At 39.5% G+C, this 13,994-nt stretch overlaps 1 protein-coding gene across 1 annotated transcript in view; it reads right to left on the minus strand.

The window, feature by feature from the left end:
- The window catches only part of TM9SF3 (transmembrane 9 superfamily member 3), a 75,102-nt gene that overhangs the window by 41,272 nt on the left and 19,836 nt on the right, over positions 1-13,994 (minus strand). The window contains exons 3-5 of the mRNA XM_043597121.1: positions 12,513-12,635; positions 3,007-3,167; positions 1,698-1,775 (exon numbers count right to left, since the gene is read on the minus strand). Of these exons, the coding sequence (XP_043453056.1) occupies positions 1,698-1,775; positions 3,007-3,167; positions 12,513-12,635 (362 nt within the window). The remainder of the gene's footprint in view (positions 1-1,697; positions 1,776-3,006; positions 3,168-12,512; positions 12,636-13,994) is intronic.

The raw sequence follows: 13,994 nt of genomic DNA on the forward strand, positions 1-13,994 counted from the left end.
CCTCCCTCCTCTATTGGTATCTCCTCAGAGCCCTGAGGCGCTTCTCCTACTCTTCCCCTAAGCTTTTCTTACTGCCCCCAGGACTCAGTCCTTGGCCCTCTTCTATTTATACATACTCTTCCTTGGTGATTGCATCCAATCTCACGACTCCTTCAAGGCTGTACTCAAATGTCCACATCAGAGGCTTACCCTGAGCACCATATTCAAACCACAACCAGCCTTGCCTGTGGCATTCTTGCTCACTGCTCTTTTTTGATGGACGTATCTTTGAACACACTATAGCCTTAACTTACCATGTTTATTACATGTCTCCCCCTACAAGAAGGGTAAACTCCAAGAGGGTGCAGATCTTTGACTTTCATTCTCTAATGTATTCCTCTTACTCACTACTGTGCTTGACACATAACAGGTGCTCAATTAATAACTGCTGAAAGGAGAAATATGCTACACCGCTCTACCAGTGAAAATGCCAAATGGCAACCTTTCCCCCAAGTCACCAGTACCCGATGGCACGAGAAACAAGGCAGGCTCAGGTGTTCCAGTAGGGAATGTTAGTTGAGAGCCCTCATATTTTCAGATATTATCTAAACGTTGAAGTTATTTGTGCCTCTACCTTCAAAAATGTTCAGAACTACCTAAACACTATATCTGAAAAGAACACACCAGGAGTAGGGAAGTGGAGATTGGGGCGGAAATTTTAGGTCCAGGAGTAGCATGCTAAATCATTCAGCAATGACTAAATCCCAAATAGCTTAATTTTTTCTCCTAGGACCCAAAGGAAGATTAGAAGTAGTGACAGGTTCTAGTGAAGTCTGGCAGCAATGATACAAATTTCAAACCACAAAAGCTTCGGAGCCATCTCAAACACAGATTACTAAGAAACTTCAGAATTCCAATCTAAAAGATCAGGTCAAAAGGCGTAAGCTGCAACTCAGGAAAAAAGTCAGAAGAATGGATACATCTCCTTATATCATGTTGTCCTTTCATCTCCATCCTTGAAGGAGGGAACCACTACGATAAAAACTTTTTTCCTGTAAAAAACCAAAGCTACCACCTGTACAAAACCAGCCAACAATGCCACTGGACTAGACTTACAATCTGAGCTCCATCTTGTATGTACTGGTGGGGGATGAGGGGCATTTCTTCCCATTCTTGATGTTTCTTTTTGTGTGGAAAGATTTCCATCAGCAAATGGTCTTTGGTCTTACTCCACTCTCATCCCTTCCTTCCTTTCCTAAAGGATACACACATTCTGCTCTGTTTCTCCACATTTAAGTTTCCTAAGGGCAGGTGCCCATATACTGAAACTTGCAATAGTCCAGCACTACGTGCGAGAAGTCGGTCTAATTCTGAATTTCAATATTAAGAAGCCCACCTGACCAAAGGCAGAAGTCACATTTTCCAATATTAGCCTCATTAATAATAAAAGTGATATCCTGGCTTTTGGTATGTTGTATCCTTCCCTGGGGTTACTCAAAATCAGTTTAAAGCACAGGCATGATGAAGAGGGCTTTTGACTGCTTCCCTTCAACTCTCTATCACCCTAGGACTCTAAGCTCACCTGTGAAATCACCACTAGCCCAATGTTTGAACTCCATGGCCTTAGCACAGTGCCTTGCATATGGCAGATGCTCACTAATGTTTGTAAAACTGACTGAAACACATAATGAATGTCTTAAAAGATACAATTTACCTACCCTGTGTTGAAAAAAGGATGGATCAAGATATTTGTCAAATCGATCCTCAAATTTTACATCTGACTTTTTCCACTTGACCTGAAAAAAATTTTTTCACACGAAAATAAAGGCCAGTAAACAAATTAACAAGCTAACAAAATTCTGAGCACAATTAGGGAAGATTTACATAATTGGAATAGGAAACTAGAGAAATGGTGGAAAGTTACTGCCAATTTGAGAAGCTGAAACACGTATGATAAAAAAACAACTTTCCTCTCTGTGTATTAAAACTTCCAACTTTACCTAGAGGGATCATTTCAGTTTTCAAGGACATTAATATAAGTATTTGCTACTTATATACTCTGACCTGATAAATTGATAAGAACTGAATCAAGGGGTCCCTGGGTGGCTTAGTCAGTTGAGCATCCGACTTCAGCTCGGGTCATGATCTCACAGTTCGCGAGTTCAAGCCCCGCGTCAGGCTCTGTGCTGACAGCTCAGAGCCTGGAGCCTGCTTCAGATTCTGTGTCTCCCTCTCTCTCTCCCCCTCTCCCACTTGCTCGCACACTCTCTCTCTAAGATAAATGTTAAAAAGAAGAACTGAACTAATCAGACCAATTAAAATAAGAATCCACCCATCTTTGACATTAGACTGCATTAGTTTTATTACAATTATCAAACTTCTTTATAAGTTCAGTTCCCGGAAATATCATTTGTACTAAGTACATATGCATAAGCTTAAAAAACTTAAAAACTGGCTACTACCAATGGACTCATTCCAGTTATCAGGGAAAAAAACTGGCAAAGAGAGAGGCTACCTACATCAGATTTTTCTTCTTTCCACTATTTTTAATCCTAATGGAACAGAATTAACTTGACAGTTGCAAAGGGCTCTGACAAGCTCTTACTCTGCAGGAGTATCTTATTCCAACTGATAAAGCAAAACATGGTAAACTATACCCATCCAGCAATTTTCAATACAGCATCATCTCTATCTGCAACAGTAAAAAGGAAAGAGAAACAACAAGGCATACTACAATCTAAAAATGTAACCATGAGAATACATGGCTGGGTTAGCTATAACTGCTCAGTTATAATGGTAAACTTTGCCATAGACAATGAGAAGTCCTGCATATGTGTACCTCCATCTAATACAGACCTGAGGCAAATCTTCTCCCTGCTTGTAGGAGGCTTACTTACATGCATTAAGGAAACAGTCTTAATAATATTCTGTTGCACCCTACTTTCATTTACTAAAGTAGTAAAACACACTTTACTGTTGCTATCAGGTCACAAACACTCATTAATGTATAATTATTTTAATACTTACTGAATATGACATCTGGATTTTAGTATTGGGAACAAGTTTCACCTTTCCTTCACTAGTTAGATTAACATCAACAATTCGATTTCCATTAAAACCTATTTCAAGTTTTTTGTAGGTCCAAAGATAGTAATCTTCTCCATTTTCATCTGCTTCACCAACAATACCTACAAAAGAAATAATACTTTACACAAGGTAATATCACTTAATATTTAAAATATATTAAAGGCTAAAAGGTCATAAAAAAAGTTCTTATAAACAAACAATATTTGAGGAATATTACCATTATTCCTCATGGTTAGAAAAAGGCAAAAGTATAGGCTGGAATTCTACTCTTTGTTAACTACTTGGCAAACATAAACCATAGCCACACCATGAACAGTTCAGCATAACCTGTCACTACTGATACTCAAAGTTCATGCTTTGTCATGAGTATCACCTTCATTGTAATAATTATCACCTTATATGTATATACTTCCTAACACCTGAAAATTTCAGGGAAGTACTATGTCATCATCTGGCACAGTCATCCAGTTAGTAGTGGCCAAACTAAAATTAAGTTTCCATTCCCCAGAGGCCCAATCCAGTACTTTCTCTAATAACCTACACATTCCTAAATAAGCTTCACATAGGTGTTTATGGGTACCAAACTTAAAATGTCTCTTCTTGAAGTCCTTAAGACTCGGAAGAGGAAGGTGGCCGCGTAGGAGGCCGCTGGGCTCACCGCGCGTCCTGCTGATCACTTAGATTCCACCTACACCTGCCTAAATAACCCAGAAAACCGCCAGAGGATTAGCAGAACGGAGTCTCCGGAGCCAAGCGCAGACGAGAGGCCCACGTAAGAGGGTAGGAAGGGCGGCGAGGCGGTGCGCGCTCCACGGACTGGCGGGAGGGAGCCGGGGTGGAGGGGCGGCTCGCCGGCCAAACAGAGCCCCCGAGTCTGGCTTGCAAAAGTGGAGGGGCCTGACGGACTGTGTTCCGACAGCAAGAGCGACTTAGCGTCTGGGAGGTCATAAGTTAACAGATCTGCTCGGAAAGCGGGAAGGCTGGAGGACAAAGGGAGGGAGAGCTGCTGAGCCCCCGGACGACAGAGCTCGGTTTGGCGGGGAACAAAGGCGCTCACCAGCGCCATCTCCCCCGCCCATCCCCCAACCAAAATCCCAAAGAGAACCAGTTCCTGCCAGGGAACTTGCTCCGCGCAAACACCCAACTCTGCGCTTCTGCGGAGCCAAACCTCCGGCAGCGGATCTGACTCCCTCCCACTGCCACAGGGCCCCTCCTGAAGTGGATCACCTAAGGAGAAGCGAGCTAAGCCTGCCCCTCCTGCCCCCGTGCACCTTGCCTACCCACCCCAGCTAATATGCCAGATCCCCAGCATCACAAGCCTGGCAGTGTGCAAGTAGCCCAGACGGGCCACGCCACCCCACAGTGAATCCCGCCCCTAGGAGAGGGGAAGAGAAGGCACACACCAGTCTGACTGTGGCCCCAGCGGTGGGCTGGGGGCAGACATCAGGTCGGACTGCGGCTCCGCCCACCAATTCCAGTTATACACCACAGCACAGGGGAAGTGCCCTGCAGGTCCTCACCACGCCAGGGACTATCTAAAATGACCAAGCGGAAGAATTCCCTTCGGAAGAATCTCCAGGAAATAACAACAGCTAATGAGCTGATCAAAAAGGATTTAAATAATATAACAGAAAGTGAATTTAGAATAATAGTCATAAAATTAATCGCTGGGCTTGAAAACAGTATACAGGACAGCAGAGAATCTCTTGCTACAGAGATCAAGGGACTAAGGAACAGTCACGAGGAGCTGAAAAACGCTTTAAACGAAATGCATAACAAAATGGAAACCACCACGGCTCGGATTGAAGAGGCAGAGGAGAGAATAGGTGAACTAGAAGATAAAGTTATGGAAAAAGAGGAAGCTGAGAAAAAGAGAGATAAAAAAAATCCAGGAGTATGAGGGGAAAATTAGAGAACTAAGTGATACACTAAAAAGAAATAATATACGCATAATTGGTATCCCAGAGGAGGAAGAGAGAGGGAAAGGTGCTGAAGGGGTACTTGAAGAAATCATAGCTGAGAACTTCCCTGAACTGGGGAAGGAAAAAGGCATTGAAATCCAAGAGGCACAGAGAACTCCCTTCAGACGTAACTTGAATCGATCTTCTGCACGACATATCATAGTGAAACTGGCAAAATACAAGGATAAAGAGAAAATTCTGAAAGCAGCAAGGGGTAAACGTGCCCTCACATATAAAGGGAGACCTATAAGACTCGTGACTGATCTCTCTTTTGAAACTTGGCAGGCCAGAGAGAATTGGCACAAGATCTTCAGTGTGCTAGATAGAAAAAATATGCAGCCGAGAATCCTTTATCCAGCAAGTCTGTCATTTAGAATAGAAGGAGAGATAAAGGTCTTCCCAAACAAACAAAAACTGAAGGAATTTGTCACCACTAAACCAGCCCTACAAGAGATCCTAAGGGGGACCCTGTGAGACAAAGTACCAGAGACATCACTACAAGCATAAAACATACAGACATCACAATGACTCTAAACCCGTATCTTTCTATAATAACACTGAATGTAAATGGATTAAATGCGCCAACCAAAAGACATAGGGTATCAGAATGGATAAAAAAACAAGACCCATCTATTTGCTGTCTACAAGAGACTCATTTTAGACCTGAGGACACCTTTAGATTGAGAGTGAGGGGATGGAGAACTATTTATCATGCTACTGGAAGCCAAAAGAAAGCTGGAGTAGCCATACTTATATCAGACAAACTAGACTTTAAATTAAAGGCTGTAACAAGAGATGAAGAAGGACATTATATAATAGTTACAGGGTCTATCCATCAGGAAGAGCTAACAATTATAAATGTCTATGCGCCGAATACCGGAGCCCCCAAATATATAAAACAATTACTCATAAACATAAGCAACCTTATTGATAAGAATGTGGTAATTGCAGGGGACTTTAACACCCCACTTACAGAAATGGATAGATCATCTAGACACACGGTCAATAAAGAAACAAGGGCCCTGAATGAGACATTGGATCAGATGGACTTGACAGATATATTTAGAACTCTGCATCCCAAAGCAACAGAATATACTTTCTTCTCGAGTGCACATGGAACATTCTCCAAGATAGATCATATACTGGGTCACAAAACAGCCCTTCATAAGTTTACAAGAATTGAAATTATACCATGCATACTTTCAGAACACAATGCTATGAAGCTTGAAATCAACCACAGGAAAAAGTCTGGAAAACCTCCAAAAGCATGGAGGTTAAAGAACACCCTATTAACGAATGAGTGGGTCAACCAGACAATTAGAGAAGAAATTAAAAAATATATGGAAACAAATGAAAATGAAAATACAACAATCCAAACGCTTTGGGACGCAGCGAAGGCAGTCCTGAGAGGAAAATACATTGCAATCCAGGCCTATCTCAAGAAACAAGAAAAATCCCAAATACAAAATCTAACAGCACACCTAAAGGAAATAGAAGCAGAACAGCAAAGGCAGCCTAAACCCAGCAGAAGAAGAGAAATAATAAAGATCAGAGCAGAAATAAACAATATAGAATCTAAAAAAACTGTAGAGCAGATCAACGAAACCAAGAGTTGGTTTTTTGAAAAAATAAACAAAATTGACAAACCTCTAGCCAGGCTTCTCAAAAAGAAAAGGGAGATGACCCAAATAGATAAAATCATGAATGAAAATGGAATTATTACAACCAATCCCTCAGAGATACAAACAATTATCAGGGAATACTATGAAAAATTATATGCCAACAAACTGGAAAACTTGGAAGAAATGGACAAATTCCTGAACACCCACACTCTTCCAAAACTCAATCAGGAGGAAATAGAAAGCTTGAACAGACCCATAACCAGCGAAGAAATTGAATCGGTTATCAAAAATCTCCCAACAAATAAGAGTCCAGGACCAGATGGCTTCCCAGGGGAGTTCTACCAGACGTTTAAAGCAGAGATAATACCTATCCTTCTCAAGCTATTCCAAGAAATAGAAAGGGAAGGAAAACTTCCAGACTCATTCTATGAAGCCAGTATTACTTTGATTCCTAAACCAGACAGAGACCCAGTAAAAAAAGAGAACTACAGGCCAATATCCCTGATGAATATGGATGCAAAAATTCTCAATAAGATACTAGCAAATCGAATTCAACGGCATATAAAAAGAATTATTCACCATGATCAAGTGGGATTCATTCCTGGGATGCAGGGCTGGTTCAACATTCGCAAATCAATCAACGTGATACATCACATTAACAAAAAAAAAGAGAAGAACCATATGATCCTGTCAATCGATGCAGAAAAGGCCTTTGACAAAATCCAGCACCCTTTCTTAATAAAAACCCTTGAGAAAGTCGGGATAGAAGGAACATACTTAAAGATCATAAAAGCCATTTATGAAAAGCCCACAGCTAAAATCATCCTCAACGGGGAAAAACTGAGAGCTTTTTCCCTGAGATCAGGAACACGACAGGGATGCCCACTCTCACCGCTGTTGTTTAACATACTGCTGGAAGTTCTAGCATCAGCAATCAGACAACAAAAGGAAATCAAAGGCATCAAAATTGGCAAAGATGAAGTCAAGCTTTCGCTTTTTGCAGATGACATGATATTATACATGGAAAATCCAATACACTCCACCAAAAGTCTGCTAGAACTGATACATGAATTCAGCAAAGTTGCAGGATACAAAATCAATGTACAGAAATCAGTTGCATTCTTATACACTAACAATGAAGCAACAGAAAGACAAATAAAGAAACTGATCCCATTCACAATTGCACCAAGAAGCATAAAATACCTAGGAATAAATCTAACCAAAGATGTAAAGGATCTGTATGCTGAAAACTATAGAAAGCTTATGAAGGTAATTGAAGAAGATTTAAAGAAATGGAAAGACATTCCCTGCTCATGGATTGGAAAAATAAATATTGTCAAAATGTCAATACTACCCAAAGCTATCTACACATTCAATGCAATCCCAATCAAAATTGCACCAGCATTCTTCTCGAAACTAGAACAAGCAATCCTAAAATTCATATGGAACCACAAAAGGCCCCGAATAGCCAAAGGAATTTTGAAGAAGAAGACCAAAGCAGGAGGCATCACAATCCCAGACTTTAGCCTCTACTACAAAGCTGTCATCATCAAGACAGCATGGTATTGGCACCAAAACAGACACATAGACCAATGGAATAGAATAGAAACCCCAGAACTAGACCCACAAACGTATGGCCAACTCATCTTTGACAAAGCAGGAAAGAACATCCAATGGAAAAAAGACAGTCTCTTTAACAAATGGTGCTGGGAGAACTGGACAGCAACATGCAGAAGGTTGAAACTAGACCACTTTCTCACACCATTCACAAAAATAAACTCAAAATGGATAAAGGACCTGAATGTGAGACAGGAAACCATCAAAACCTTAGAGGAGAAAGCAGGAAAAGACCTCTCTGACCTCAGCCGTAGCAATCTCTTACTCGACACATCCCTAAAGGCAAGGGAATTAAAAGCAAAAGTGAATTACTGGGACCTTATAAAGATAAAAAGCTTCTGCACAGCAAAGGAAACAACCAACAAAACTAAAAGGCAACCAACGGAATGGGAAAAGATATTCGCAAATGACATATCGGACAAAGGGCTAGTATCCAAAATCTATAAAGAGCTCACCAAACTCCACACCCAAAAAACAAATAACCCAGTGAAGAAATGGGCAGAAAACATGAATAGACACTTCTCTAAAGAAGACATCCGGATGGCCAACAGGCACATGAAAAGATGTTCAGCGTCGCTCCTTATCAGGGAAATACAAATCAAAACCACACTCAGGTATCACCTGACGCCAGTCAGAGTGGCCAAAATGAACAAATCAGGAGACTATAGATGCTGGAGAGGATGTGGAGAACGGGAACCCTCTTGCACTGTTGGTGGGAATGCAAATTGGTGCAGCCGCTCTGGAAAGCAGTGTGGAGGTTCCTCAGAAAATTAAAAATAGACCTACCCTATGACCCAGCAATAGCACTGCTAGGAATTTATCCAAGGGATACAGGAGTACTGATGCATAGGGGCACTTGTACCCCAATGTTCATAGCAGCACTCTCAGCAATAGCCAAATTATGGAAAGAGCCTAAATGTCCATCAACTGATGAATGGATAAAGAAATTGTGGTTTATATACACAATGGAGTACTACGTGGCAATGAGAAAAAATGAAATATGGCCTTTTGTAGCAACGTGGATGGAACTGGAGAGTGTGATGCTAAGTGAAATAAGCCATACAGAGAAAGACAGATACCATATGGTTTCACTCTTATGTGGATCCTGAGAAACTTAACAGGAACCCATGGGGGAGGGGAAGGAAAAAAAAAAAAAAAAGAGGTTAGAGTGGGAGACAGCCAAAGCATAAGAGACTCTTAAAAACTGAGAACAAACTGAGGGTTGATGGGGGGTGGGAGGGAGGAGAGGGTGGGTGATGGGTATTGAGGAGGGCACCTTTTGGGATGAGCACTGGGTGTTGAATGGAAACCAATTTGACAATAAATTTCATATATAAAAAAAATAAATAAAAAAAATAAAATTTCTCCCAAAAAAAAAAAAAAAATGTCTCTTCTTTATGTTTCAAGCACTGGCCCCATCCCTGGGAAAACATCAAAATGAAGAGTGTTGAAGATAAATGTTAATGAGGCACAGTTTAAAATGATCATTCTGATCACAACTTCAGATACTGGAGGAAGACCCGAATAGTGTCAGGGCAATAGGTGGTAGCTAGGGATCTCTCTCGTGTGCCCTCATACTGTCAGCTATTTATCTAACGTTCCCTACCGAAACCTATATACTTCCCAAGAACCTTATACTCTACAAGTGACTCCTTTCCTCTATGGTTAATGCATCTCATTAAAGTAGTAGGGGAAAAAAAGATCCTTTCTTATTAAGGAGATTTGCTTATTAACCAAAGTTGTTCTCTCAAATTGATACAAATTCAAGGAATATAGTTTCATTGTATTTGGGGTTACAGAGGGATAATGAAATCCTTCTAATAATTAATTTCATCAAGGTTTATTTACCTGCGTACTCTGAAAACTCTGGGATAGAGACAATTACACCAAATGAGCTATTCTCTGAGGGTTGTTTTTTTTTGTTTTTTTTTTGTTTTTTTTTGAGAGAGAGAGAGAGAATGTGAGTCGGGGACAGGGGCAGAGGGGGAGAGAGGGGGAGAGAGGGGGAGAGAGGGGAAGAGAGAGGGAGGGAGGGAGGGAGGGAGGGAGAGAGAGAGAGAGAGAGAGAATCAATCTCAAGCAGGCTCCACGCTCAGTGCAGAGCCCAACATGGGACTCAATCCCACAACCCTGGGACCTGAGCTGAAATCAAGAGTCAGGCACTCAACCGACCTGGGTTGAACCACTCAGGCACCTCTCTCTAAGGGGCTTTAAAAAAGATTGTGAAAGGGGCACCTGGGTGGCTCAGTCGGTTAAGCATCCGACTTCAGCTCAGGTCATGATCTCGCGGTTCGTGAGTTTGAGCCCCGCGTCGGGCTCTATGCTGACAGCTCAGAGCCTGGAGCCTGTTTCAGATTCTGTGTCTCCCTCTCTCTCTCTGACCCTCCCCCGTTCATGCTGTCTCTCCCTGTCTCAAAAATAAATAAACTTTAAAAAAAAAAAAAAAAAAAGATTGTGAAATACTTACCCCAAGAAAAAGCTAAGTAAGAATTTTTTTCTGACAAGAATTTTTGTAGTTCAGACATTCTAGGACACCCAAACGTATCTTTCCTAAACACGACAGACCCTGGAATCCCAGGGCTAAAAAAGATTGTATTTTAACAGGAAAGCACAACTGCCATGTTGCTAAGGAAATCCACAGAAATGACAAAAAAAAAAAACTATGGTCATAAAAGAAACCCAAAAGCAATGGAAAAAGAACAGGAGAGGAACTTGCTCTCCCACCAAAAACAGAGGAAACCCTGACTAATGGGTTCTTCTGAACTACAGGCTCACAAATCTTGAGCGACTATTCAGCACATCTTCCTGCTACCCTCAGAGCTGATCACAGAAATGTCTGTGTTAATGTTAACGCTAATTATAGTCATTAATATGAAATGCTTACTATTTATACCTAATTAACATGCAACAGAGTAGCAATGATGCATACAATTACATCTTGAGATTGACTTTCTTACAAATTTCATCTTAGAACCACGTTAGACTCTGGTCTGATATGTTCAGTATTTCAGTTTGCTGCTCAAGAATATAGTGGTCTGCCTAACAAATTAAAGAATCAGAATGTTTATTATATATAAGCACAGGTGTCCAAAGGGGGAAAAAAACCCACCAAGAGAATAATATGATCAAACATGCTGGTTATCATAGCATAATGATTTAATTTCATCATATTCTTAACAAGTTCACCACCTTCACGTAGCTCAACCAGCTATGGAACTCTCCCCACCTCGTCAGTAGCATACATATCTGGCAGAGCTCTGTGCCTTGCATGCTGTCACTCATATGAGACACAAAGGGACACAGAGCAGCTGTGGTCCCCAAATGCCCTGCCAATTGCAGTAAGTACTCAACTACTCTTTCGAATAGTCACTTCCCACCCTCTTTAGAATATTCAGTTACTTTATACTGACTTGCAATACTAACTCATTTCAACAGTACATAGATGTGAACTCCTTTACCTAATACTGATGTTCTCCTGCAAAGCTGCATGTCAATATATCCTTCAAAGAAAAAAACCAACTAAAATAATCTAATCAAGTCCAGCACAAGCAGAGTTTGGATTTTGTACAGGTTTATATTAACTATCCATCAATACAGAAAAATAAGAGCTAAAACACTAAAATGTTTTTAGGGGTGCCTGGTTGGTTCAGGCAGTAGAGACATGACTCACGATCTCAGGGCTGTAAGTTCGAACAGGGTGTAGAGATTACTTAAAAATAAAAATCTTAAAAAAAAAAATGAAAAAAACTTTAAACATACAGTGTTAGGAGTCTGCAGAACAAGTCGCTCAGGAGACTGTCTTATCTAAAACCATACTACCACAGTTCCACATGAGAGAAAGCCCAAATAAAACTTCAAAATCCTATTTAGTTCCTTTGATTATATATGACAGAATAAGTGAAAATAAGATATACAAAAATGGGGGAAGGGAAGATATTTCAGATTGTTCAAAATGCCTTTTAATTCCTTAAATCTGAAAAGTTATACTATATGAAAGTTGTATTTTGAGGGAATATCATACAAGGTTTGGCAACGTTAAAACCCCTTCAAGCAACAGGGATCATAAAGAGTCAAAAACTGTATGATCAACAAGGGATCATAAAATTGATGTTAAAATAATTCCGTGGAAAATAGTGAAAACTCATTTACTGATTCAGTGTACAATCAGTCACCTTAAGAGTCATTACATAAGTCATGCTTATTATGCAAGTATGCCCAAACTTTAAAAGGAACATATAATACCTACCCCATATTGGTAAGTCATCTATGTACATCTGGTACCAGTAGTGATTTTTAATAGCATACACAAATGCATCTCTCTTTTCTTTATCTAAGTCAATTTCACAGTAAGTGGCTGGCATCACATCATCTGCATAAAATAAAAATTGTGAATTAGCACACTGGTTTGCAAAATAGAGGAAAAATTACACAAGAAAAAGTCAACATTTCCTTAAGTTAAAATTTGTATTCATAACAGTTGAATTTAGATGATAATTATAGGATTCATTCAGTTGATAATTCTTTCCTTTTTAATGAATGTTTTAAGATTTTTCAAAATAAAAGAATTTAACCATCTTTATTTTCAAAGACTATCTAATTACATGAAGAAATTTTCCCTTGTATGAAGAAAATTATACAAGAACATTTACAAAATAATTTTAAAATGAATAATTTGCTTTTAAAAACAAAAATAAAAAAGCTTACAATACACAGGAAAGTCCTCATTTAATGTACATAAAAACTCAAAAATATGATCCTAAATAGAACAACTTCTAGCTGTAAGATCTCTGAGATAAATATTCATTTTAACATTCTTGGAAATGCAAGTCACTGGAGGCCATAGATTCTATGAGGAATTCTAGAGACTCTTCATAATTAGAAAGATTAAAATACAACCTCCATCTAGCAGGTGTCACTGTTTATTAATTACCCAAAGGTCCCATAGAGATGAGTCATTTCCACTTGAATGCTTTAAAAAATACTGCTACCACAATACTGTTCAGATGGTCTCTAACCTATAAACCTTTCAAAAATGTGCTTTCAAAATGGGCTTATAAATAAGTGCTAGGGATACAACGTACAACGTGATGACTATAGCTACACTGCTGTATGACATAGGAAGGTCTTTAAGAGAGTAAATCCTAAAAGTTCTCATCACAAGAAGAAAATTTTTTTCTTTCTTCTTTTCTTTTTATCTATGTGAGAATATGGATGTTAGCCCAACTTATTTGTGGTAATCATTTCACAATATGTGTGAATCAAACAATCATGCTTGTATGCCTTAAACTTCTACAGTGATATATGCCGCTATTTCTCAAAAAACTGGAAAAGATGTGCTTATGGTCATTAGTTTCTAAACAAAATAAGACCAAACCCAAAAAACCTGCAAACACTCTAGATGTCCACTTAAATGATTAAATTGTTTTTGTAGATTACTTAGGCAATTAGAATAAATGATAAATCCTAACAACAACAACAAGAAAGCACAGTTGTTTAAGGTCTCTTGTATTATATTATCGGTTATTTTGAACTTGAAATGCAATTCCCCCCAAGAAACAATGTTAAATTTCTTAAATCTTGATTAAAACTTCTTAAACATAAATTGCAGCTGAACCATGATTAATAGCCAGCTATATTATTTCCACGAGAAACAGCAATCTGAGTTATGACACTAGCAACATGTCTTCCCAATCCTCAACAAGAACAGCTTTCCCTTATTAGAGCTCAG

The sequence above is a fragment of the Prionailurus bengalensis genome, chromosome D2 (genome assembly GCF_016509475.1).
Source record: "Prionailurus bengalensis isolate Pbe53 chromosome D2, Fcat_Pben_1.1_paternal_pri, whole genome shotgun sequence".
NCBI classification, from domain to species: Eukaryota; Metazoa; Chordata; class Mammalia; order Carnivora; family Felidae; genus Prionailurus; species Prionailurus bengalensis.